Source organism: Aquarana catesbeiana, linkage group LG10 (genome assembly GCF_042186555.1).
Source record: "Aquarana catesbeiana isolate 2022-GZ linkage group LG10, ASM4218655v1, whole genome shotgun sequence".
Lineage (NCBI taxonomy): Eukaryota > Metazoa > Chordata > Amphibia > Anura > Ranidae > Aquarana > Aquarana catesbeiana.
This window is the reverse complement of record NC_133333.1, coordinates 217933720-217961088: the sequence shown is the minus strand read 5'-3', so window position 1 is coordinate 217961088 and position 27369 is coordinate 217933720. Positions and strand designations below refer to the sequence as shown.

The following is a 27369-nucleotide window of genomic DNA, read 5'->3' as shown; positions in this document are numbered from 1 at the left end:
CATAGTGTGTACATAAAAGTACAAAGATCATAACATCAAAACAGAAATGTACCAATTGGTGGAACATAGATATCAAAAGGTAAATGTGATCTTGTCCTCGCAAGAGAGCGAGATCTAGCACTGCTCTTAATTTGACATCAGTGTGGGTCTCCAAACCTGCACTATCTGCATTTTAGGGACCTGCACCCACATGGATGTCAAACTAGAAGCAGTGCATCCCCATGTGGGCAAACAGCCCTCGCACAGGTGCATGCTTAAGTGCACACCTGTGTGAACGAGGCCTAAGTGTCAGTGCACCTAGCTGCCCTTTCAGATTTGTTGGTTTCCAGCAGCTGGAGAGTAAATTGGTATGACTGTGCAGATTATAAATGTCTCCACTAATTGGGATTGTTACACATTTGCTGAACCCAGTTTTATCATTTTCGTATTACAAGACAGCAGACACATTAAGAGACTGCTGAGGTACAGACAGTTGCCACTTTACAAATGACTGATTGCATTACAATAGACTGTTAGACTGTTGCCCTGTTAGAACATGAGCTAAAGTGACTTTCTTGCTACCGCTGCATGTTAACAGAAGTCCAGGACAAAAATGTCATGCAGCATTATTGTACTGCCAGCTGAACTGCACCCTGATTAGTCTGACTTGTACCTGACCCTTTGCCCCTCAATTATGTGTTCTATCACGGCCTGCATCCTGACCTCAACCCTTCTCTCTCCTGCACAGGTACTGTGGAGAACGGTCACCATTTGTTGTTTCAAGCAACAGCAGTAAAATCATGGTTAAGTTCCACTCTGACGCATCCAACACAGACACCGGATTCACAGCGCAGTACCTGTCCTATGAGCCGAAGAACCGTGAGTACACCGAGGTTTTCACATATAAGGACTAAGGTGGAGGGGGGACATGGGACTAAGCAAGGGGGGGGATTATGGGGGACTACAATATGCAGTGCTAAGATTTTGTGAAGCCAGTTATGTGTCCGGGGTGTCCTGGGGGAAGGGATGGAGAGTTGTAGTTGGATGTCTAAGGAACGTGGCATGGGGGAGTTAGTGGACTTTGCAGCCTTTAGTATTGTAAGTAGTAATTTTGAGTGCAAAATCAGGACTTCTGGGGAGACGGCTGGTCATTTAAAGGATAAGCTCACCTTTGGGAACATGTTAAATTTTCCCACTGCGGCAGCCACCGCCCGCTGCTCTTTCTCCCTGTGGCAGCAGTAAAGGGAGAAGTTCCCTGTGCTAGCTGTCACTTTTTGATAGCAGCATAGCTGTGCAGGGCTTCGTCCACACGGCCGTGTCATTCATACACAGACCTCTGTGTATGAATGAACTACAACTTCCGTCATCCTTTGCAGCTGTTGGCTTGTAGTTTTCGATGAACTACCACAGCGCAGTGAGCTGCGGTAGTTCATACATTCTGACAGGAAGAATCAATCGGCTTGCTCGTACGTGGTACGAGCAAGCCGGTACACTGACAGGTCTGCAGGAGACCTGCATTGCATAAGTGATCTGCTGATTGCTGGTGCAGTGCTTTACAAGCTCTTGCAACAAAAAATTATAAATGCATTTTTTTTACCTGCAAAAAAAGATTTTTTTTTTTTTTTTTTTTTTTTTTAAAGTAAACTTATCCTTTAAAGCGGTAGTAAACCGCTGAAAAAAAAAACCTGCAAGACCATAGCATAGTGTGCTAGTATGCACATTATGAAATGCTTACCTTAGAACGAAGCCCCTGCAGCAGCGCCCGGTCACCGCTGAGGCGGCTGACATGTTCCCCCAGCTTTTCTTCCAGGTTCGCAGGCTCTGGCACGGTGAGTGGCTTGCAAGAAGCTCTGACCTTCCAGTACGATTCGCCGGACCTTCAGAGGGGTGAAAAAAAACATTAATTTGATCATTCAAAAATCATTCTGAGCAGCCAACTATTCTATGCTGAAACATCTGGCTGTATACTTCTACCCTGCAAATAAGTAACACCAATTTCTAGAAGTCAATAAACCCCACCCATTCCATGGTGGATTGTCTTAGGGTAAAACTGTACCATGCAACAGCTTTAAGCCATTCAGCACTCCGCCTGATCTATGCATGCCTTCCTTCCTTCCTTCCTTTTAGTATAAATGCTGTGCTTTATGAAATTGCAGCCAGTTTACACAGAAGCTCAGGTCTGCAATTGTCTGGGCCACATTGTGAGCACATTGTTCCCAAGAAGAAAGCTTTCAGTATTAATGTTAGCATTGTATTCCAGAAGTCAGATTATAACCATGATTGATTTGTGATTGCTGCAGCTTGCCCTGATCAGTTCACCTGTAAGAGCGGCCGCTGTATAGACAAGACTCGTCAGTGCGATGGATGGAATGATTGTGGGGACAACAGCGATGAGGCGTCGTGTGGTGAGTAGAGCTGAGCTATTCACATATGGAAACTCTGCCCTAAGTGTCTGTGGGGTGATATCGCAGCTAAAATACAATTTTCCATTCCTATGCTGAAAATGCATAAATCTATCTTTCTGTTCCTCAGATCACCCCTTCAGTCTTCACTATCACTTATTTACAAACATGACCTATCAATATGGATGTCGCACCATTTCCTTAGTCTTACCAAAACTGAGCTCATGACATTTCCTCCCCTGACTGTTCCATTGAGGTCAATAGCACAACTATCAGTCCTTTTCCTCATACCAGGATGTTAGGTCTATTCCTGAAAGCTGACCCCACATGCAAGAATTGTCCAAATCTTGCCATTATCACCTTCACCACTACTAATTCAGGGCATTGTTATCTCTAGCCCCAGCGATTGCAACTCCCTCCTTGTTGGCTTATCTCTTTCCAGACTATCACCCCTTCAGTCTGTAATGAACGCTGCTGCCAGACACGTTTACCAATTCAGTGCCACCCCTCTTGCTAATCCCTCCACTGGCTTCTAATTGTTGAACAAATAAAATTCAGAATACTAACAAGAACATCCATAGCAATTTACAACTCTGCCCTGAGCTATATCACCCAATCCATTCTTTCCAACACGCATCTCCAGGACTTCACCAGAGCCTCTCCCATCCTCTGAAACCTCCTACTCCAATCTGTCCAGCTATCTTCAACACTGTCTACTTTTGAAGCGTTACCTGAAAACTCATCTCTTCAGGGAATCTCATCCCGCTTCTACTTGGCTACTGAACTTTTACTTTCTCCATTAACTCATCCCCACACAAGATATTTTTTATATCACTTGCCCCTTTCCTATAGACTGAACGCCCTCAAGAACAGGACCCTTCTAACCCTCTTGTCTTGAATTGTATTGTAACTGTTCTGTCTCCCTTTTATATTTTAAAGCGCTGTGCAAACTTTTGGTGCTATATAAACCCTGTACAATAATACAAACCTATTTTCCTTGCATCTACCGGTACTTCCATCTACATGATTTTGTTTGTTAAATTGCCAGTATGTTTTTTTGTTTTATTGTGCACTGACTTGTTTTTGTCTTTGAATCAGTCTGCACTGACAAGCAGTTTCGCTGCAGATCCAGCCAGTACTGCAAACCTCGTTTCTTCCTCTGCGATGGCGTGAACGACTGCGGCGATAGCTCAGACGAGCAAGACTGCAGTGAGTATTTGTGATGTTTCTGGCTGCCATCCTATGGACCTTGCTTATTGTAGTCATTATTACTAAAGCTGAATTGTGATGTCTGTTTTTCAGAGTGTCCTGACAAGTACTTGAAATGCAGAAACGGAAAGTGCATCCCAGAAGCACAAAAGTGCGACAACACCGACAACTGCGGAGATGGTTCAGACGAGTCAGATTGTGGATTAGGTGAGAGCTATTTTATGAAATTTGTAAGAAGTAAGAATTGGGTTTTTTGAGTATTTTTTATATTTTTGTGGGAACATAAAATTGACTACATTTTTTTTTTTTTTTTTTATCATCATTGCGTAATGAAAAAAAAATTAGCAACCATCCTATGGAAATGAGGAGGTGGCGCTACACAAAAAAAGGGTGGTGGCAAAGTAGAACTCACCCACCTCTCCATTTGCATACACTGTAAGGAATATGGGGAATTTATGTGACATGAGTTGAGTTTTCAAGTTCTTTTCCTTGACTTTTCTTTCCTGTAATTTACATTAACTGTAACTAATTTGTTCATATTTTATCTCCATCCATATCCAGCGCAGCCGACCAGCTGTACAACATACACCTATAAGTGTAAGGACGGCCAATGTATTAACAAGCTGAACCCAGAATGTGATAGCGTGTCGGACTGCACTGACGGCTCTGATGAGACTTCATGCCGTAAGAGAATACTTATTTTCTTTGTACATGTCATGTTCTAAGGAGAGTCATGCCAACATCCACTGACAAAAATATAATTTTATACTAGGTCACTTATTTTTATGACCCCCACACCATGGTGAAATCCTGTGTCTCTTTGGTTCCAGCTATAAATCCAAATTTTACAGGAAGGCTGTATGTAGCGAAAGCTGGCATAGATGGGTAGTTTTTAAAATTCAACCAGCAGGCTAAACGAAAAAAAGGGATCCGCCTTTCACACAAATGATCTGGGACATTGCTATGACAGTGGGACCTGCTGCTGTCAGAATGCATCGGTCGATAGTTTTCCAGGTTGTCCCTTTTATGGAAGTTGATCAGAGGATTGACTTCTGTCGAGCGGGTCCTACTTAAACCAGAGGTATTTCCAACAGTGTATGGCCAGCTTAAGGCAGATATTTTAGGGTGGTGTATATGATATGAGATGAACCATCAGTCTTGTTTATGGATTGGGGGTAGTTTGGCTCCAGAAGAATCCAATAGCCAGGACATTATCAAGGCTTCTTGGAGCATTCACCAAATGCTGAGGGTCTCATGGACATGCATCAAACTAAGGGTTTTGCACTCTTGCTGTCCCCCTAGACTTAGTAGAAATACAGAAGAATGAAGCCAGAAAAAGACCAAATAGTCCATTAAATCTGCCCCTTTTTAATATATATATATATATACCTTTTTGAGTGGGTCTATCTTGGTCCCAAGCATGTTTAAATTTATTAACTGTAGATGGACCCACTACCTTTTTGCTGCAAGTAAGTTGCAAGCATCAACTACTTTTTTTGGGTCAAAAAATATGGCCTTCCTGAATCTTATTCATACTCATGTATTTAAAGGTTTCAATCAGTCCACGCACCCCCCCCCCCCCCCCCCGTCTCCCCCTCCCCTGTCTCCCCCTCCCCTTCCCTTCAGACTGTACATATCCTGTTCCTGTGGTCTCTCCTTATTTTTTATTTCTCAGTTACTTCACCCCTCGTTCTGTATTATCAATGTCTTTCTGTAGGTGATATCTTCCCAGTATTCTTCATAAGGTCTGTATCTATATAGGGGAATCGGGACCTCTTTCTTCTGGGGATCCCTTTAGTGATTAAACGTCTATGTAATGGATTCGGGCCCGCCTGCTGGGGATCCCTCTATATAAAGATCTATAAAAAGGGAACTGGGACCTTCTTTTCTCTTGCTGGGGATCTCTCTAATGATGCACCCCACAATTGTATTCACTTTTCCTACTTCCAGGCTACATTGTTTACTCATTTTGCAATCATCTGAAATAAGTAATCCAGATCTTTTTCCTTCTGTAGTTCTGGCTACATTATACCCCTAATGTTGCATGGTAATACCATACTGTATGCCTGCTGTGCAGGTGAGGCATGCATCCTTTTCAACGGTGTGTTTAAAATCCACAAAAAGACCTGTAGAAACAGCATGCTAAAAAGGTTGTGCCAAATGCCGCTAGAGCTAAATTACAAAATTCCTTCATCTTTGTGGTTTAAAGCTCTTTTAGGTGCATTTAATTCCCATGTATGGCTATTTAAAGTACCAAGGTCTAAAGCATTTCACAGATCGGTTGTGTCACAGCCATCTGTGACACTACCGGTCTAGAACCACTTTTTATTAAAGGTGAACGTGTGAGGCAGATTTCTTCTTTAAACATAACCTGGTCAACAAATGAAAACTTTTATTGAAAAATCTCAGCAACGCTTAGGTTTCCTAAGGTTACTTAGGAAAAGTGGTCTAGGGAGGAAGATCTTTTAGTCTGGTACCTAAATTGTTTAGTGAGAGATAAGACTGTTCTCCATACAAAAAAATCCACACTGCGCTCTAAGTTGTAGGATGTAAACTTTTGTCCCTAGATGACATTTATGGGTCCCGCTGTCTATATAGAGCAGAGAAAGTATTGATAGATTTGTCCCACCCTTGTCGCCATGCTTTTAAATTATTGCCTTCTGGCAATAAGTTTGGTTTAGAAATATCAAAGTGAGGAAAAACCGATTTTAGAGAGGTTTTTTTTCCAAGGGCTGTAATGGCATTTAAATATGGTAACAGTGTAACAACGGGGAAAAGAGTAAATTGATATAACCATTGCATTCACAAAAGTTCAATAATAAATGGGGTGGGCCTGTCATAGTTTCCAAAGGTAACAGCACCTTGAAGTTAAGCATGCAAGTAGCTCTCAGAGTTGCTCTGTTTAAAAATCTCAAATTCTGAAAATAACACATTATATGAGCAAAACTTCAATAAATATGAAATCGGTGATTCCGCTCACATGTAGAAAAGTAATGTGCCTGTAAATGGTCTCTAGTTGACTATTATGACTACTATTGCATCCTTTGTATAGATGCACTATAAATAGCAAAGATTTGCTATATCTTTGATGTTTTTAACCAGAGCAGCTTTGAAGTGAGTGCAATGATTTTTCTAATGTAGCCTTTCTTAGTTATGTTTAATATACTACTAGAGCAATGTTTCTCAACTCCAATCCTCAAATACCCCCAACTGGTCATGTTTTCAGGATTTCCCTCAGATAAAACAGCTGAGGTATTTACTTAGGCAGTGAAACTGATCAAATCACCTAAGCAAATTAATGGAAAGCCAGAAAACATGACCTGTTGGTGGTACTTGAGAAACATCGTACTAGAGGCATTGTGTGTGTATTGTGGGGTTTTTTTTTTTTTTTTTGCACAACTTGGTTTGGGCCTCACTCAGGAAACTCAAGAGTGGCAGATGCGCATCTTGACAGTTTACATTAATTTAAAACCTATTTTTACTGTAATTTAATTACTATTTTTTGTTTTCCCCTTTTTAAGAGTGTGGGAAACGCCCTTACAGCAAGAAGACTAGGATTGTGGGTGGTGTAAATGCTGACATTGGCGAGTGGCCGTGGCAGGTCAGCCTGCAGACGACTAAGGATGGACACGCGTGTGGAGCCTCTGTGGTCTCCCCAACCATTTTGCTGTCTGCTGCTCACTGCTTTCAGGACACATCATCACTACGGTATGAAATGCAGTTTGAAAAAAATCTAATTTCTAAGTGTAGTGATACTTGTGAGTCTTTATGTAAATGTGGCCTAATATATTCTCCTTTTAAAATTTAAGATATTTAAAAAATACAATTTCCAGGGAGCCTACAATATACATAGTGGTCCATCATGATCATATTCCTCACATTAAATCTCTTTTTACAGATATTCGGACCCCAATGTATGGACAGCATATATGGGTCTACATGATCAGTCCACAAAGACCAGCAGCAATGATGTTGTGAAACGCAAGATAAAACGGATTGTGGCTCACAAACAGTTCAGTGACTACACGTATGACAATGATATCGCCATGCTGGAACTGGATAGTCCCATCACCTACACTGATTTCATACAACCAATTTGTATCCCCGAGAGCACGCATGTTTTCCCAGTGGGCAAATCTATATGGGTGACAGGCTGGGGTGCTCTATCCGAAGGAGGTCAGTCGTTATTGAGAGTATTTGTTGTATATAATAAAATGTTCTGATCAGAAGTATGAGAAATTCCATCTTTGTCAGGTTAGAATGTACTAAATAGTCCTAAAGAGAAAGTGTAGGAGGAACTGTATGAAATGGTATTATTAGGCAATTGTGGAAAGTTGTTGGCACGTAGCGTCCACTTGTAACAAATTGTCTCTATTATGCCAGGAGCCCATGATTCTGAGAAGTGTGTGCAAGTTATCCCTCCTCCATGTTGGGGTTCAGGTGTGCCCCAATTCCACCACCCAGTGTGTGTGGAGATACTTGAGTGATGTTTTGAGAGGCATCAGTACTGCATTGTGGGATGTGCGAAGGACTGGCAAGGCTGTTAGTCTAAAGCCTCAGGAAAGCTCCTCGGTGCGATCTGGGTGTCCCTTCCTGGCTTTTTTCCCCTGACTCCGTCAAAAGAATTAGGAAAATATATAAGAAGCATAAAGTAAATGAGAAAAATATAAAGAAGTGTGTGGCAAGTATGTTCCACTTTTTGGGAGAATCAAAAGGCAAAAAAATGTTCCTCATACTATTGTCCTGCCACCCAATATGACTTCTGATTGATCCAGTCTTAATCCCACCTTCTCTATATACTGGGGTAATTCTGGAAATATTACTTTCACACAGTTCTGATCTGACTTTATACATTCTTCATTACCCTTGAAACCGTATTAAACCCAAAAATAACTTCAAAAATATTGCAGCTTACCAATACAGTAGTATACCTTGGATTACGAGCATAATTTGTTCCAGAAGCATGTTTGTAATGCAAAGCACTCGTATATCAAAGCGAGTTTCCCCATAGAAATCAATGGAAACTCAGATAATTTGTTCCAGTGTTATTGCTAGTGTATGCAGTACTGCATGTGGCCAAAGGTGTGTGTGTGTGGGGGTGGGGGCGTAAACACTCAGACGCTCGGGAAAGGAGTGTCTCTGAGCCTCACCAGCGCCCCCGCACCTCTGGCCACATGCGGTACTGCACACCCCAGAGGCTTGAATCCTGCTCGTCTTGCAAGACAACTCTCGCAAATCGAGTCAGTATTTTAAAAAAAAAAAAAAAAAAAAAAAAAAAACTCGTAAACTGTTACTCGCAATCCGAGGTTTAACTGTACTTGAATGTAGTAGTTGTATACGTTTTTACTTTTTAAAGCTTTTTCCCTATATTTTCTCCTGGTAATCTGGCCAGTAATTAAATTCCTGTCTTTGGGTCCATTGGAGGAGCTCTTTGGACAGCAGCATTGTCAATCTGAGGAAAGGGTGGTGTTGGATGCACTAGCACACTGTCCTCAGGGCCCTCTAACAGGCCAGGTTTTATGTATTACCTTGGGGAAATGCAGACTAGAATACTGCAATCACTGAGCAGCAAATCATATCACCTGTCATGTATTTCAGTTATCTTGCAAACCTGGCCTGTTAGTGGGCCCTGAGGACAGGGTTGATGACCACTGCATTAGCAGATTTGGATAAATGTAACTAACAAATTATAGCCAAGCTCCAGCAACACATTTTAACCTGCTCAGATCCGGGCCATTGCCAAATGACGGCAACAGCGCGGATCTGAAAAACCGGGACGACGTCCATTGACGTCCTCCCCTTTCCTCATTCCCAGCGCGCTCTCGTGAGCGCGCCTCGGGGAAAATCTGTGTTGGCCGTGTCCCTTGGACACAGCCAATCACAGATCGCTGTAAACGGCCAATCACAGCGGCCGTTTACAGCGCGATCGCCGCCTCCAATGAGAGATGATCTAAAAGGTAAACAATTGAGATCATCTCTCATTGCCGGCTCTCTCTCTCCTCACACAGAGACAGCGTGTGAGGAGAGAGAGATTCTGTGAGTAGTAAAACAGCAAAGTGTGCCCAACAGTGCCCACAGTGACACCAATATAGTGCCATCTGTGCCCACCTGTGCACATCAGTGCCCACTTGTGCCGTCTGTGCCCATCAGTGCCCGTCTGTGCAGTGCGCATCTGTGCAATCAGTGCGCATCTGTGCCAACTCATCAGTGCGCATCTGTGCCAACTCATCAGTGCGCATCTGTGCCAACTCATCAGTGCCCATCTGTGCCATCTCCTCAGTGCCCATCTGTGCCATCTCCTCAGTGCCCATCTGTGCCACCTCATCAGTGCCCATCTGTACCAATCAGTGCCCATCTGTCGCTTCAGTGCACATCTGTGCTGCCTTATCAGTGCCCATCTGTGCCGCTTCATCAGTGCCCATCTGTGCCGCTTCATCAGTGCCCATCTGTGCCACCTCACCTGTGCCACATCAGTGCATATCTGTGCCCACCTGTGCCGCCTCATTAGTGTAAATCTGTGCACATCTGTGCTGCTTCCTCAGTGCTCATCTGCTGCCTCAGTGCCCATTTGTGCCGCCTCATCAGTGCCCATCAGTGCCCATCTGTGCCGTCTCATCAGTGCCTATCAGTGCCTATCTGTGCGATCAGTGCCCACCTGTGCCGCCTCATCAGTGCACATCTGTGTCATCAATTAGTGCCACCTCATCAGTGCAGGCTTAGCACACAGCTGTGCAATCTCATAAACCACCAGCAGCCATGTCCAAAAAAAGCTTTTCCGCCGAGGAGGCATACCAAATTCTTTCTACGGCCGACGAGAGCAACGCGGAGCTCTCTTTTTCAGATTCCCTCTCCAATTCGGATTCTGACGTAAATTACGAGCCAGTCCTCAGTAGTGAAACACTTACAGACTCGGAGGAAGAAACTCGGCCCGCCAAACGAAGGCGTTCTAGTGAGGAGGCAGTGGCATCCGCCAGCACCGCAGTGGCATCCGCCAGCACCGCAGTGGCATCCGCCAGCATCGCAGTGGCATCCACCAGCATCGCAGTGGCATCCGCCAGCATCGCAGTGGCATCCACTAGCACTGCAGTGCCATCCACTAGCACCGCAGTGCCTCGGCAAGAAAGGCCAAGTACCAGTGGGGTGTCACCCCAGCCCCAAAGGGTTAGGTCCCATGCCAGCCTTCCCTTTGCACTTCAGAACCCCTTGTGGCTTCCTCCCAATTCAGGAGAAGCTAGCGTTCCCCCTTTCACGGCCCAGCCAGGAGTCCAGGTGGATACAGGGAATTTCACCCCAATTAATTTTTTTAATTTAATTTTTACGGAGGACATGTTGGCGTCAATTGTGGCCCAGTCCAACCTGTATGCACAGCAATTTATTTTGCAAAATCCCACATCATATTATGCCCGTCCCTTTGAGTGGAGAGACCTGACAGTGGAGGAGTTCAAGGTTTTTTTGGGCCTCACATTGAATATGGGGCTCACTCAAAAAAACGAATTCCGTTCCTATTGGTCAACCCACCCCCTCCACCACATGCCGCTCTTCTCCGCGGTAATGCCCAGAACCAGGTATCTGATGATAATGAGGTTCCTACATTTCAGCGACAATACCCAGTGCCCTCCCCGAACTGATCCAAATTTTGACAGGCTTTACAAAATTCGCCCAATATTAAATTATTTTTCCGAAGTATTCCCCCAGCTGTTCACCCCGGACCAACAAATATGTGTAGATGAGTCCCTTGTGAAATTTAGCGGCAGGCTTAAAATTAAGCAATATATCCCCAGCAAAAGGGCCCGCTATGGGGTGAAGGTGTACAAACTATGTGACCGAGCCACAGGGTACACATATTCCTTCAGGGTGTACGAAGGGAAGGACACCCAGCTGCAGCCTCCTAATTGCCCGGACTACTTGGGAACCAGCGGGAAAGTTGTTTGGGACCTCATATACCCCCTACTCGACAAAGGATACCACCTGTATGTAGATAACTTCTACACTTCTGTGCCCCTGTTCCACAACCTTCATCGGAAGAAGACGCCAGCATGTGGCACCGTGAAAAAAAATCGGAAGGGCTTTCCTCAAAGTCTTGTTAATAAGAAGTTGAGAAAAGGAGAAACGGCATGTCTGCGTAACAAAGAGATTCTGGCAGTGAAGTGGAGGGACAGAAGGGATGTGTATATGTTGTCTTCCATCCACAACAACACCTATGTGGAAATCCCCAGAAGGAATGGCCCCATCCAGAAACCCACATGCATCCATCAATACAATTTGTTTATGGGGGGAGTCGACTTTAACGATCAAATGTTGGAACCATATCTTGCCTCAAGAAGGACATACCACTGGTACAAAAAAGTAGCGATTTATTTTTTTCAATTGGCCATATACAACTCCTATATCATTTACTGCAAATCCACCCAAAACCCCCAACGCTTCCTTGGCTACCTGGAGGAAATTTACACTGCCCTTATATTCCCCGAACGGCCCACCAGTAAACATCCGATCAGATGATGTTAGTCGACTCTCCGAGCGCCACTTTCCAGATAAACTCCATCCCAGACCAACAGGCCAAAGACGCCAAAAAAGATGTAAGGTGTGTACCAGAGCAGGAGTCAGAAGAGACACATCTTATTATTGTGCAGAATGTCCTTCCGAACCAGGCCTCTGTATAGGTGAATGCTTCCGCCGTTACCATACTTCACTAAATTATTAGTGAAGTATGGTAACCGTAATCCTCAGTTCCTGCCTTCACACCCCTTATGCCACTGCCTGCTCTGTAACTGACCCTGGCTTGTTATTTGACCACGCTTCTGCCTGCCGATTTTGTACATACCGCTGCCTCATCTGGAACTGACCCTGGACTGTTTTTTCGACCATGCTTCTGCCTAACGATTCTGTACATACCTCTGCCTGATATGGAACTGACCCTGGACTGTTATTCGACCATGCTTCTGCCTAACGATTCTGTACATACCTTTGCCTGATCTGGAACTGACCTTGGACTGTTTGACCATGCCTCTTGCCTGCCTCTTGGACTGATCTTGTACCCTGCAACTGGACTAGTGGGATTCAACACAGGGGTCTCACATATGTGAGGGGCTCCAGAATAGTTTTTCTGGATGAAGAAAACAATTTTCTTTGTTTTCTCATTCCTAGATTAGGGTCTGGAGACTCGGAGGCTTCAAAGAGATTTGGGTGGGAGAAGCCTCTACCCCTGTCCCCATTCTGTCCTGAACGAGGCCCTACTTCTGCCTGCTGCCTGTAGGAGTTACTGCTGTCATGCCTCTGTTTGTCGCACTGACCACAGCACATGGATCTTGTTTCTGCCTACTACCAAGACCAATATTTTGGCACTGCTGACAATCTCTGCCTGCACTGACCCTGCACTGCACTGACCTATGGACAGTATCCCTGCCTGCTGCCTGTACTGACTATGGACAGTATTTCTGCCTGCTGCCTGAAAAATTGTGTTCGCTGTTGCTGACCAAGTCCCTGCCTGCTGCCTGGACCAGTGCTATCCTCCTGGGGACAACTATACTACTAAAACCACAGGTAATCTTTTGTTTCTCTTTGCTCAGCATAATGTATTTTGGGGTGTAATTCTTGGTATATGCATGCTATGTGTCCCTGGAACACCTGATGGTGTTCCTTGCATGTTGGATCTCTGTATGTGGCCAGGCTGTGTAAAGGTCTCACACATGTGGTATTGCCATACTCAGAAGGAGTGCCACAGTGTATTTTGGGGTGTCATTTTTGCTATGTAAATGCTATGTGTTGGAAATATCCTATAAACGGACAACTTTGTGTAAAAAAAAAAAAAAAAAAAATGGGTTTTCATTTTTTTTTCCACATATTCCAAAAACTTCTGGAAAAAAATGAACCATTCAAAAGATTCATTATGCCTCATAGATTATATGTTGGGGTGTTAGCTTTCCAAAATGGGGTCATTTTGTGGGCGTTTCCATTGTCCTGGTGCTCCAGGGCCTTCAAAAGTGTAATAGGTGGGTGAGAAATGAGATGTGTAATTTATGCTCCTAGAACACCTGAAGGTGCTACTTCAATGTTAGGCCTCTGTATGTGGTCAGGCTGTGTAAAAGTCTCACACATGTGGTATCGTTTTACTCAGGAGGAGTAGCAGAATGTATTTCGGGGTGTTATTTTTGCTATGTAAATGCTATGTGTTGGAAATATCTTATAAACGGACAACTTTGTGTAAAAAAAAAAAAATGCGTTTTCATTTTTTTCCACATTTTCCAAAAACTTCTGGAAAAAAATGAACCGTTCAAAAGACTCATTATGCCTCATAGATTATACGTTGGGGTGTTAGCTTTCCAAAATGGGGTCATTTTGTGGGCGTTTACATTGTCCTGGTGCTCCAGGACCTTCAAAAGTATAATAGGTAGGTGAGAATCGAGATGTGTAATTTATGCTCCTAGAACACCTGAAGGTGCTACTTCAATGTTAGGCCTCTGTATGTGGTCAGGCTGTGTAAAAGTCTCACACATGTGGTATCGTTTTACTCAGGAGGAGTAGCAGAATGTATTTCGGGGTGTTATTTTTGCTATGTAAATGCTATGTGTTGGAAATATCTTATAAACGGACAACTTTGTGTAAAAAAAAAAAATGCGTTTTCATATTTTTCCACATTTTCCAAAAACTTCTGGAAAAAAATGAACCGTTCAAAAGACTCATTATGCCTCATAGATTATACGTTGGGGTGTTAGCTTTCCAAAATGGGGTCATTTTGTGGGCGTTTCCATTGTCCTGGTGCTCTAGGGCCTTCAAAATGTAATAGGTAGTCAACAAGTTAGATGGGTAATTTATGCTCCTTGAACACCTGATGATGCTCCCTGCATGTTGGGCCTCTGTATGTGGCCAGTTAGTGAAAAAGTCCCACACATGTGGTATTGTAATACTCAGGAGGAGTAGCCGAATGTATTTTGTGGTGTCATTTGTGGTATGCACATTCCATGTGAGAGAAATAAGCTATTACAATGACAATTTTCTGAAAAAAATATAAAAAATAAAAAAAAACCTTAATTTGCAAAGAATTGTGGGAAAAAATGACAACTTCAAATAACTCACCATGCCTCTTACTAAATACCCTGGAATGTCTACTTTCCAAAAAGGGGTCATTTGGGGGGCATTTGTACTTTCCTGGCTTGTTATGGTCTCAAGAAAGGAGATGGGCCTCAGTACATCAGGTGTGATCAGATGTGATCATTTTTTTAATGATTTGTACCATAGCTTGTAGACTCTATAAATTTCACACAGACCACATAATATCCACTAATTTGGGTTATTTTTACCAAAGATATGTAGCAGTATAAATTGTGGCCAACATTTATGAATAAAAATTGCTAATTTGCAAAATTTTATCACAGAAACGAAGAAAAAAGCATTTTTTTTCAAAATTTTCGGTCTTTTTTCATTTATAGCGCAAAAATTAAAAAACCCAGAGGTGATCAAATACCACCAAATGAAAGCTCTATTTGTATGAAAAAAAGGACAAAAAAATTGTTTGGGTACAGTGTTGCATGACTGAGTAATTGTCATTCAAAGTGTGAGAGCACTGAAAGCTGAAAATTGGTCTGGGCAGGAGGGGGGTTTAAGTGCCCAGTAAGCAAGTAGTTAAACAGCAAGAGTTTTTTTTTTTTTTTTTTTTTTTTTGTTCCATTTTGGATGAAGGTTTTACAGCCTTAAATAGTTTGTCTCAACCCTTTTAATTGCCACATTTGCTGGACAGCTTGAAGTTAAAAATAAGACTTGCTGGCCGGATCACCAGGTGGAAATAAAGGGGGGAAAAAAAGAAAACCAATGCAGTTGCCACATCTAAGAAATGCTAAGCTGAAATATAACACATTTCTTTAGGGTTTAATACCACTTTAAGTGGTTCTTTCAGCGTCATCAGTAAGAAATATGAATGGAGTTTTAATGAGTTGCAGTGGAGATGGGAGTTGTGAGGACTGAAATATTTTTTTTCTGTTGGTATTTGTCTTCAGGGATAAGAAATAATATAAGTAAAGACGATTGACCCCATTCTCTATCTGCACAGGTGCTGGAGCCACTGTACTACAGAAAGCTGAGATACGAATCATCAATCAGACAGAATGTAATAAACTGCTGGATGACCAACTAACACCTCGTATGATCTGCGCTGGGTACCTCAGTGGTGGAATCGATGCGTGTCAGGTGAGCTCTTGTTTAACCTTACAGCCACTGTTGGGTATCCGTACAATCGACAGTTTTATACAGGAACAATACTAAAGAGGAACTAGGCATGTTTTTTGCATGAAATTGAGATTTGGGGTGATGTCAGGTTTTAAAATGTTCCTGACCTGTCAACCCATTTCAATTCCCTTAAGTGATATTAAAGCAATAACTAAAAAAAAACAAACAAAAAAAAAAAAACATACATGTTGATGTACTTACCTGCTCTGTGCAATGGTTTTGCACAGTACAGCCCCCTGGTGCTCCTGTCCCCTCCCTCTTGCCGAGTGCCCCCAGAGCAAGCAGTTAGCAACGAGGGCACCCAAGCTGATGCACTCCTGAGCCAATGCTCTGTGTGTCCATTCACATACATACAGAGCTGCTGCTTGGCCCTGCCCCCTCCCCTCATTGGCTCACTGGCTGTGATTCTCAGCCAATAAGAGGGAGAGACCCAGTAGAGCTGAGGCTCCTATGCACAGCGCTGGAGAAAGATCAGGCTCAGGTAAGTAATGGGGACTGCTGCACACTAAGGGTATTTTACCTTCATTGGACTGTCCCTACGATAACCGTTCATATCTGTGCGACTTCAAAGTAGTTCCTGCACCACTTTGGTTCGACTTTCATACAACTTTAGGTCCGTAGACCTTAATGTAAACCCTCAAGTCACACCATGAAAGTCGCACCTGCATGATATAGATGCGACTTGTGAAAAGCATGCCAGCAATGAAAAAAAAAAAAAACAGCGTGGCCCCCCCCCAAATGCATACCAGGCCCTTTGGGTCTAGTATGGATTTTAGGGGAACCCCACGCCAACATTTAAACAAAAAATAGCGTGGGGTCTCTCTACCAAAATCCATACCAGACCCTTATCCGAGCATGCAGGTCAGGAAAGGGGGGGGAGGGGACGAGCAAGTGTTGATGGGGGACAAGGGCCTCTTCACCACAACCCTGGCCAGCGGATGTAGTGATTTGCGGGCGGGGGACTTATCTGAATCTGGAAGCCCCCTTTTAAAAAGAGAGCCCCCAGTTCCCGGCCAACCCGCCCATGTGAATGAGTATGGGGTATATAGTACCCCATCTCATTTAAAAAGCATTGTGTTTTTGACAATTTCTTAAAAAAAAACACATCCCTGGTGTAGATCCATAGTCAATCACACCACTACCAACCCGGAAAAAAAAACAAAACACAACCTTTTGGCTCCAACAAAGGCGTCTGCCAGATCCGCCTTGTACCAGCTCTAACTAAGGGGCGGGGCCATCCGGTGACGCCACCAACCCAGAATTCCCTCGGTCGATGATGTCACATTGAGGACATGTGGTCTGATATGGTTTAGGAGGTGGGATGTGCTCGCTTAAGGGTCTGATATGGATTTTGGGGGGACCCCATACCAATGTTCTTCTTTTTTTTTTTTTTTTTTTTTTTTTTATTTAAATTTTGGCATGGGGTTCCCCTTAAAATCCATACCAGGCCCTTGGTATGCATCGGAGGGGGAGACCCCACGTAATTTTTTTTCTCATTTATTTTTCATTGCCAGCATTCCTTCTTCCTTCTTTCTTCTTTGTCATTAGAAAATAAAGAAACCAAATTAAACTAAAAAAAGTTTTCCGTTCTGCACATGTTTAAAGAGCACAAACAAAATTTATCACATTGGTCAAAGCATCAAGTTGCAGGGTAAAGACACAATGGAAATTGCACAATTATTAAGTGTGAATGGACTCTAAAAACCCTTGAGCCTTTAGGACCACTTTAACATGTTTAACTAGTCAAGCGCTAGATCCACGTTCATATTTCAGCTATGGGGCCTGTTCATTCAGCAAAAAAATTTTATAGCAGCGTCCTTTCAACCCTCCCTGTCTTGGAGTTTATTGTAACTGTACTGTACCCTTTTTTGTATAAAGCGCTGCACTATATAAATCCTGTGTAAAAATAATTTTTAGGTATTAATACATATATAATTTTCTTGGACAAACAAAGCTTTGCTTTAATTTGCTTTATATTAAATCAATCATAAACTCATTTGAAAAAAAAAGTTTCCCCCACAAGGCAATATCATAATGTGCTTTTATGCACCGCATACTAGCACTAGCGCATACTAGCACAATATGAAAGAGTTGCCTTTAAAACGAAACCCTCCAGCGGCGCGCTGTCACTGATGCAGAGGCTTCTTTCTTTACCCGGTCTTCCTTCCAGGTTCGCAGACTGCGACCTCTTGAATGGCCGAGCCTCGATGTCACTCCCACGCATGCGCCCAGGTTTTTCGGCCATGGCACAGTTTTGAAGGAACAGCACGGGTATATGCCGTCCCTTTGGAGCGCATGCGCTAGTGACATCACCGGCTGCTGCTCGCTAAAATATCTCCTAAACGGTGCACGTTTAGTAGATATAATAAAGCTTACCTGTAAGTAAAATTAATAAGTAGAAATAAAAGCGTTAGTATAGATAAAAATAAAAAAATTTACTACCACTTAAAAAAAAAAAATATATATATATATATATATATATATATATATATATATATATATATATATATATATATATATATATATATATATATATATATATATACACACACACGTATAAAAAGAGAGTTAAACTTTTTTCCAATATTAAAACACTTAGTGTTCTTATAGCTATAAGGTTCTTCTATTCTGTGATTTGTCAGACTTATCATACTAAGCCCCGGTACACACAGGGGCGACTTGTCAGGTGACCAAGTCGCCTCCCGTTCTGTACAATGGAACCGTTCTAATAGGAGCGACGCAAGTCGCTCCGACTTAGAAAAAGATTCCTGTACTTCTTTTGAGGCGACTTGCATAGACTTCTATACAGAAGTCGTTTTGCAAGTCGCCGTGGCAGTCGTGTGCAGGTCGCCTCGGTGAGGCGACCTGCAAGTCGTGCCGCCCCTAGTGTGAACCGAGCCTGAGAGCTTGTTTAAACAGTACTGTGCAAAAGTTTTAGGCAGGTGTAAAAAAAAAAAAAAATGCTGTACATGAATAATGCTTTCAGAAATAGAAGTGTTTAATAGTTTATTTTTTATCAATTGACAAAATGGAAAGTAAATAAACAAGAGAATTCCAAATCAAACCAATATTTGGTGTGGCCACCCTTTGCCTTCAAAACCGCATCTACTTTTCTAAGAACACTTGCACACAGGTACTCGGCAGGTAGGTTTTTACAAACATCTTGGTGAACTAAGCACAGAACTTCTGTGGATGTAAGCTGCCTCAAATCCTTCTGTCTCCATGTAATCCCAGACAGACTCCATGATGATGAGATCAGGACTCTGTGGGGGCCAAATCATCAGTCCAGGACTCCTTGTTCTTCTTTACACTGAAGATAGTTCCTAATGACATTGGCTGTATGTTTGGGGTTGTTGCCCTGCTGCAGAATAACTTTGGGGCCAATCGCACGCCTCCCTGATGGTATGGCATGATGGATAAGTCTCAGCATTAAGGAAACCATTGATCCTGACCAAATCTCCAACTCCGTTTTGCAGAAAGGCAGCCCCAAACTTGCCAGGGGGGTGGTTGTTTGCCCCACCCCCCAAAGACAAAACCACCACCCACTGGGTACAAAGAGTAGTCACACCAAATAATGATTTGATTTGGATTTCTCTTCTGTTAATTTACTTTCCATTTTGTTAATTGATATAAAAAAAAACATTTAGCACTTATATTTCTGAAAGCATTCTTTATTTACAGCATTTTTTCACACATGCCTAAAACTTTTGCACATTACTGTACATGCGGCAAGGACTGCCACTTCTCTGAAAAGCGATCTACGCTCAATGTCAATATTAGGGGAAGTATAATAAAAGGTGGTGTTTGGCTTTTTGCAGGGTGACTCTGGAGGTCCACTGTCCAGCGTGGAGTCGAACGGGAAGGTTTATCTGGCTGGGATCGTAAGCTGGGGAGAGGGCTGTGCTCGGAGGAATAAACCAGGCATCTACACCAAGGTGACCGCAATGAGGGACTGGATTACACAGAATGCTAAATTGTAACACTGAAAATGCAACATTTTTACCAATCAACTTATTTTTTTAAAAGAAGAGACAGTTATGGTTTGGATTGTTTTTAGCAAGGTTGTTTTTATTTTAAATACATATAAATGTCTCACACTCCAAGCGCGCTGTAATTCTGGATGGACTATTTTAAAGCCATGGTGCCATGAGTCTAACTGCAGTGGGAAGTGAGAAATCCAGAGCAACTATCACTACGTCTGATCGATTCACCGTGTTGGATGTACCGGTGGCATCTTGTGCCCTGCTGTCAGCGATGAATGTTTTTTTATCGATTTGGGGGGGGGGGGGGAGAATTTTGTCTCTGAAATTTTGTTGCTGCTGTTATCTCATTGGTGGACACTCCATTCATTCACACTCCATTCCAGAACCGAAGCAAGTTCCGATTGGTACTGATCATTTTTAACAGGATTTTATGCAATGGAACTGAATTCTGAGAGATTGAGTGCCTTTTTTTATTTTAAGTTGTGAATTCAGTTTTTTAATGTTTGTTTCAATGTAAATAATAAACTTGTTTTTAATATTTTAGTGAATCGTGTCACTTCTGGCCTTTTAATATCTAATTGCTCTGGCCTCTCGTGCTCTGCCGTCACCCTTAAACTTGGCACCCACATTGTTGCCTCTTCTTTCTATGTAATAATTTTATTTAGTATATATTAAAACTATATATAAGGCCATCCATCCTATAGAGCCCTGAGAATAACTTCACAATCCAGCAATGACTGTAACTTTCACCCCACAGACAATTTTATTAATTAATGTACACCTAATATTACGCTTACATATAATTGATTTGATACGATGAAAACCTTTCCATGAAGAAAACGGGCATCACAGATTCTTGAGAAAAGAGCCCCATGGTGCTACCATAAGAGGTGCTTTGAAAAGCCTGTTGAATCTGAAGTTCAGTCTGTTTTATATTTTGCCTTTTCTGATGTCTACACAACTTATGTCTCTTCTGTGTTTCCCACCCGCCTGTCCACCCTGTATACTGAATACATGCAAAGCTCTATGTACAATTTCAGCAAAGCAAAGATAAATTGAGGTGCAGGCACAAGTCTGACATTTCAGCTCGGCCAATGAAAATGGACGATGATTGGACCCGGAAGCAGACCAACTGAAGACGTCGGGGAGCTCCAGGTCACCACAGTGCTGGTGAGGAGGGCAAGGATGGCTCAGCTTTAGGAAAGTTTTAAAATGCCTTGTTGGGTGGTGTCAGTCTGGGTGTTCTTGGGCAGTTTGCATGCAGACTGATCTAAGTAATGCCCAACATATGATGCTGAGCCTACATGACTCAAAAAGCAATGAAATGCAATCAATGAGAGAGATGGGCCTGGGATAGTCAGGCTGGGGGAGGAGGAAAGGGCTACATAATGCTGGATGTCCTCCAACCAGGAAATTAGGTGGGATCAGAGTAAGCAATTCCAGTAATTGGGATGAGCCTGTACAACTGTGCTAGACTGAAGGGAGTTCAGCTTTTAAATTAAAGTGGTTGTTATACCACTGCACTACAAACAGCCCATCCCCCTGTTGGCTATCATTATCTATCCCAATGTCTGTGCGGCAAAAAAAAAATGCAGATTATACCTTATATCAGAGTGACTCCTTGGCTCTCTCCTCTGCCCAGCTGACAACTTTAGTGGGCGGGGCTGAGCACTGCTGCTGATGTCAGCTGGGGAGGAGAAAGCTCAGGAGTCACTTGACCCTCTGCTATAAGGTATTATCTGCACTTTTTTTTTTTGCAGCACATACACTGGTATAGATGATGTTGGCTAACAGAGGGGATGGGTTGTTTGTAGTACAGTTATGATAGCAGCAGGAAGGGGCAGGGAGCATAGTGGCACAGACTAGCTGACAGGCAGGGAGAGGAGGAGAGACCGGAGAGCTTACAGCAGGCTGCGGATGACAGAGGCACGTAAACTGACTAGTGTCAGGGCTCAGCAGCCATGATATACCATGGTCCGTTTACGGGGGGGGAGGGTATAGCTAGGCAGGATCAGCCAGGTTTTTGGGTGATAAAACCGGCAAAAATTACACAGCACAAGCACGGTGCCATTATGCATGCTTTAAGGGAACAGGATCTGATTTACACTTTAAGTGTTACTGCAACTTTTTGAATGTAGCACAATTGCAGTGTTTGCTGGATGGCATTTGCAGGTCACTGACTTTTTGTTTCACATTGAAGACATATGCTTGCTATAGGTGCCTCGGATTCCTGTATGGTAAGTTCCCTCTCAACATAGGTCAGGATGCAGATATTTTGTGCTCTTGTGTGAGAGCGCCCCATTTAGCCTCATGTGCTGGCTCATTTAAAACCAAGACAATATTTGTTGGATCTTTATGGATTACAGTAATAATGAATGTTATAATATGTTAAATCTTTGTCATCTAAAGCATTTTTTCTCCCTTCGTCTTTCAGGACAGCACCTGGAGAGAGCGCAGCTCCACCCACTTTCCCAGGAAACACTGCAGTCAGTTTCTTTAAAGACCGGACACTTCCACCATGGCCTCAGTTGTAGTGTTTCCTCCGCCATGGTGGAAGTGCTGCAGGGAACCAGGGGTGTGCTGCGCTTTCTCCAGGTGGTGAAAGTAGGAGGCATACCGGTTGAACTTGCTTTTTTCCCTTCAGAAGACAGCCCAGCATCCTCCGTGACGTGTGGGGGATTCTCCGGCGCCCCCTCCTCTTCATGCTCGGCGAGAGCCAGGCTGCGGTGGGTCCCGCTCCTACAGACCGGCGGCAGGGCTGTGGAGTAGCGAACGGTGGCTACTCTGCTGTACCGCACGCCTTCCGGGTTCAGATGGCAAGCGCATCATTCCGAGTGGGGCCTCGAGCGGCGCGACGCGGCTTCCAGTTCCGGCCGCTGGAACACAGGAGGAAGGGGCGGTCTCTGTGTCTGATGTCATTTCCGGCCCTCACAGCGGTGAGCGGCCCGGGAATATTAAATAAAAGAACACAGACGCCGCTGTAGTCCTGTCAGCAATGGAGGACGATCAGACGGCGGTGGCAGGAGCCACACCAATCAGCCAGGCCCAGGTAAGCAGGGACATTTGTCGCTGTTATGTTATTACTCTATGGGCAGTTGAGATATATATATATATATATATATATATATATATATATATATATATATATATATATATATATATATATATATATATATATATATATATATATATATAATTATACATTCCCTTCCTAAAAAAAAAAAATAGGGGGCCTGCAGATCATTTTTCCTGAGTACTAACGGAAGGATAAGTGATTGACTATTTGGTTGAAGGTGGATCTGTGGGGTGATTCACCGGCTGTGGAACAAGACATAGGGGTTAAAGAGTTAACTTCCCTTGTGGGTTTCTGTGTTCCTTTTATACAGCATGTAAACTGTTTTTGGTGAATATGGTTCAGCAAATGTCTCTTTTTTTTCCCTTGGGATATTGCAGAAGGCTAAAGAAAAGACCAAGCATGTCTCCCCTATTGTTAAAAGGAAATGTCCGTCATGTAAAGGGTTACTGAGGGATTCCTGGACCAAGATATTATGCCAATCATGTATTGCAGACAAAGTTAAGGAGGAGACAGCTCCTGCTAGTCCTGCAACTCAGCAAGGGGAATTGCTGAGCTCTTTCAGGAAGGAACTGGCGGACACCTTTGAGTCCTTCAGGTCCTACCTGGATAGGCGCCCAACGGCGCATAGCAGTATGGTGCTGCGTTCTCAATCCTCTGTTTCAGCATCCAGAGGGGGCAGTGACTCAGAGGAGGAAGAATGTAACGCTTTACTAAATTCTGACGAGGAAGCGGAAGAATAGAATGAAGCTTCTTCTAGGTACAAACTATCCCTTGAGGAGGTGGATGATCTACTAAAGACAATACACACTACCCTTAACATCACAGAGGATAAAACTCAGCTATCCTTACACGATAGGATGTTTCAGGGCCTTGGGGAGGAAAAACACAGGGTTTTTCCTGTACATAAGTTTCTATCAGAAACCATTAAAAGGGAGTGGAAGGATCCAGAAAGAGCCCCTTTCTTTTCTAAATCCCTCAAGCGGAGATTTCCGTTTGACGAGGATAGCTCGCATATCTGGAACAAAAAACCAAGACTTGACGCAGCGTTTTCCCAGGTATCAAGGAATACTGATCTGGCGTTTGAGGACATGGGTATCCTTAAGGATACCATGGATAAAAAGGCAGACTCCCTATTAAGGAAGGCATGGGATTCATCTTTAGCAAATTTGAAACCTGCCATGGCTTCAACGGTGGTAGCCAGAAATCTGGAACACTGGCTGGAGCAGCTAAAAGCTCATATTGAGGCGGGGACGCCTCGTAAAGATCTGCTTGATACGCTCCCGGTGTTATCAAAGGCGGTAGGGTATATAGCAGATGCCTCAGCGGAATCAATCAGAATGTCAGCCAGATCCACAGCTCTGATAAACTCAGCTCGCAGGGCTTTATGGGTCAAGACATGGACAGGGGATACTGCCTCAAAAACAAAATTGAGTGATTTACCCTTTGAGGGTGATCTGGTGTTTGGCCCTGGGCTTGAAGCTATACTTGACAGAACAGCTGACAAGAAGAAGGCTTTCCCTATAAAGAAAAAGGTGATTCCGCAAGGCAACAAGAATTTTCGTGCTTTTCGGAAAACCCCAGATACCAAAGAGGCAGGCTATAAAAGGCCTTGGAAATCTCAGAGAGGGAGGGGCAAGTCAAGAGTACTATTTCGCCCCCCGAACACAAACACAAAAACCCAGTGACTGTCATCCAAATGTGGGAGCAAGGCTACAGACATTCTTTTTACAGTGGAAGACTATAACGAACAGCCAGTTTATCCTCAAGACCATTATGGAGGGTTACAGGCTGGAATTTTCTCAACCTCCACCTGTGCGTTTTTACATAACCCAGGCTCCCTGAGACCCAGAAAAGTCCGTAGCAATGACAGCTATCTTGAGAGAATTGATGCTACAAAAGGTGATCACGAACGTGCCCCCCGGGGAATTAGAACAGGGGTGCTATTCGCACATATTTCTGGTGAAGAAGCCTTTGGGAAAATTCAGGCTCATCCTGAACCTGAAGATTCTCAACAAAACTATCGGGTACAAAAAATTCAAAATGGACACAATATTCTCAGTGAAGAGTCTCCTGACCCCAAGCTGTTTTATGGCGTCCATAGACCTGAGAGATGCATACTTACATGTGCCAGTGGCATCAACGTCTCAGAAGCACCTAAGGTTTGCAATAAAGTTGGGGGGATCAACCCTTCATCTCCAGTTCAGAGCTCTCCCTTTCGGGCTGTCATCCTCTCCGAGGATTTTCACAAAGATCCTGGTAGAGGCCTTAGCCCCACTCAGAGCCCTTGCACACTGGGGCGGGGGGCGGCGTCGGCGGTAAAACGCTGCTATTATTAGCGGCGTTTTCCCGTCGGTATGCGGCCGCTAGCGGGGCGGTTTTACCCCCCGCTAGCGGCCGAGAAAGGGTTAAATACCACCGCAAAGCGCCTCTGCAGAGGCGCTTTGCCGGCGGTATAGCCGCGCCGTCCCATTGATTTCAATGGGAAGGAGCGGTATACACACCGCTCCTTCACCGCTCCGAAGATGCTGCTAGCAGGACTTTTTTTACCGTCCTGCCAGCGCATCGCTCCAGTGTGCAAGCCCTCGGGGCTTGCACACTGGAATGAAAGCAGCGGCACTTTCGGGGCGGTTTGCAGGCGCTATTATTAGCGCAATAGCGCCTGCAAACCACCCCAGTGTGCAAGGGCTCTCAAAGTAGAGGGAGTATCAGTCCTACCCTATTTGGACGATCTACTAATTTTTGCCAAAACAAGGGACCTATTAGTGAGGGATCTGGAAAAGACAATGAGACACTTGGTAAGTCTAGGATGGATAATAAACAAGGAGAAATCAAACTTGATTCCATCACAGACAATACTATTCCTGGGCTATACGACAGATTCCATCCAGGAGAGAATTTTAATGAATTTGTCCTATGGGGAGTCCCTGAAAAAATTTATAAAAATGCCTCCGCAGGTTCAGAGGAAGCTTTGGTGGTGGAGAAATCACTCAAACCTGGACAAGGGTCTACTCTGGGGCTTTCCTTTGGAGAAAAGACTAACAACAGACGCAAGTTCCTGGGGTTGGGGCGCCCACCTGGACGAGCAGATGGCTCAGGGGAGTTGAACAGACTGGGAAGCCAGAAGGTCCTCCAATTGGAGAGAGCTAAGGGCTATTCTCCTAGGTCTATGGGCCTTCGAGAAAACAGTCCGGGGCCATCATGTTCAAGTTTTATCGGACAATGCCACAGCGGTGGCATATATATCAAGGCAGGGAGGAACAAGGAGCAGGGCTCTGCTATCCTTGGCACTCCAAATTCTAGCCTGGGCAGAAAACAACCTAAAGTCCATAACAGCAATACATCTGAAGGGAGATTTGAACCTTCTAGCAGACTTTCTGAGCAGAGAAAGAATACTAGAAGCAGAATGGAGTCTGAACACAGGAACTTTCCAAAAACTAACAGAAAGATGGGGAGTACCCCAAATAGATCTTTTTGCATCCCAAAAGAATACAAAAGTAGAGGCCTTCTCACTAAACAGGCAGGATCAGGCGAAGGGATTGGATGCATTAGCGCATCCGTGGAACTTCCAGTTGTGCTACGCCTTTCCCCCCTTTCAGATGATTCCCTTGGTCTTAAAAAAGCTACAGAAAGAGACCACGAGTATGATTTTGGTGGCCCCTTTTTGGCCCAAACGGGCTTGGTTCGCAACAATACAGAGGATGGCGGTGGAACCTTATTGGGCGCTTCCACTGCGGAAGGATCTCCTAACGCAGGGTCCCCTTCATCATCCAAATACCCAGCATCTCAGGTTGACAGGGTGGTTACTGAGGGCCAGATGTTGAAAAATAAGGGCCTTTCAGATAAGCTGGTCTCTACCCTGCTGAATAGTCGTAAGGAGGTTACCAGGGCCATCTATTTCAAGTCGTGGAAGCAATTTAATAGCTGGTGCACGGCTAGGATGCTTTCGCCACAAGAAATTGTTCCAGTATTAGAATTTCTCCATGAGGGAATGGAGATGGGGTTGGCAGCTAGCACTCTAAAGGTGCAGGTAGCTGCATTGTCGGTTTTCCTTGAGAGACAATTATCTAAGGAGCCGCTCATTATTAGATTTTTCAGGGCATTGGCCAGAGCTAGGCCAATACCTTTTAAGTTTTTTCCTAGATGGGACCTGTCTGTGGTTCTGCAGGGTCTAATCAAAGGGCCTTTTGAACCTCCAGAGGAAGCATCAATCAGGCTATGGTCGCTAAAACTAGTCCTGTTAGTAGCAGTAACTTCAGCTAGGAGAGTAAGCGAGTTACAAGCTCTTTCCATAAGAGAACCCTTTTGTTATATTTTTCCAGACCGGGTAGTGCTAAAAACTGACCCGGGTTTTCTGCCAAAGGTATCAACAGCATTTCATAGGGCACAAGAGATAGTTCTCCCTACTTTTTGTCCTAACCCGTCCGGTGCTAAGGAGAGGTCTTTCCATTCCCTGGACGTGAGAAGGTGTTTATTACACTATATAGAGATAACAAAAGAT

General features: G+C 43.8%; 1 protein-coding gene across 1 annotated transcript in view; it reads left to right on the top strand.

The window, feature by feature from the left end:
- Positions 1 to 20338, top strand: part of ST14 (ST14 transmembrane serine protease matriptase) — a 75146-nt gene extending 54808 nt beyond the window's left edge. The window contains exons 11-19 of the mRNA XM_073603314.1: positions 728 to 858; positions 2280 to 2384; positions 3480 to 3590; positions 3684 to 3797; positions 4152 to 4274; positions 7112 to 7298; positions 7489 to 7766; positions 15637 to 15773; positions 19631 to 20338. Of these exons, the coding sequence (XP_073459415.1) occupies positions 728 to 858; positions 2280 to 2384; positions 3480 to 3590; positions 3684 to 3797; positions 4152 to 4274; positions 7112 to 7298; positions 7489 to 7766; positions 15637 to 15773; positions 19631 to 19792 (1348 nt within the window). The 3' untranslated portion in view covers positions 19793 to 20338. The remainder of the gene's footprint in view (positions 1 to 727; positions 859 to 2279; positions 2385 to 3479; positions 3591 to 3683; positions 3798 to 4151; positions 4275 to 7111; positions 7299 to 7488; positions 7767 to 15636; positions 15774 to 19630) is intronic.
- The last annotated feature ends 7031 nt before the right edge of the window (positions 20339 to 27369 follow it).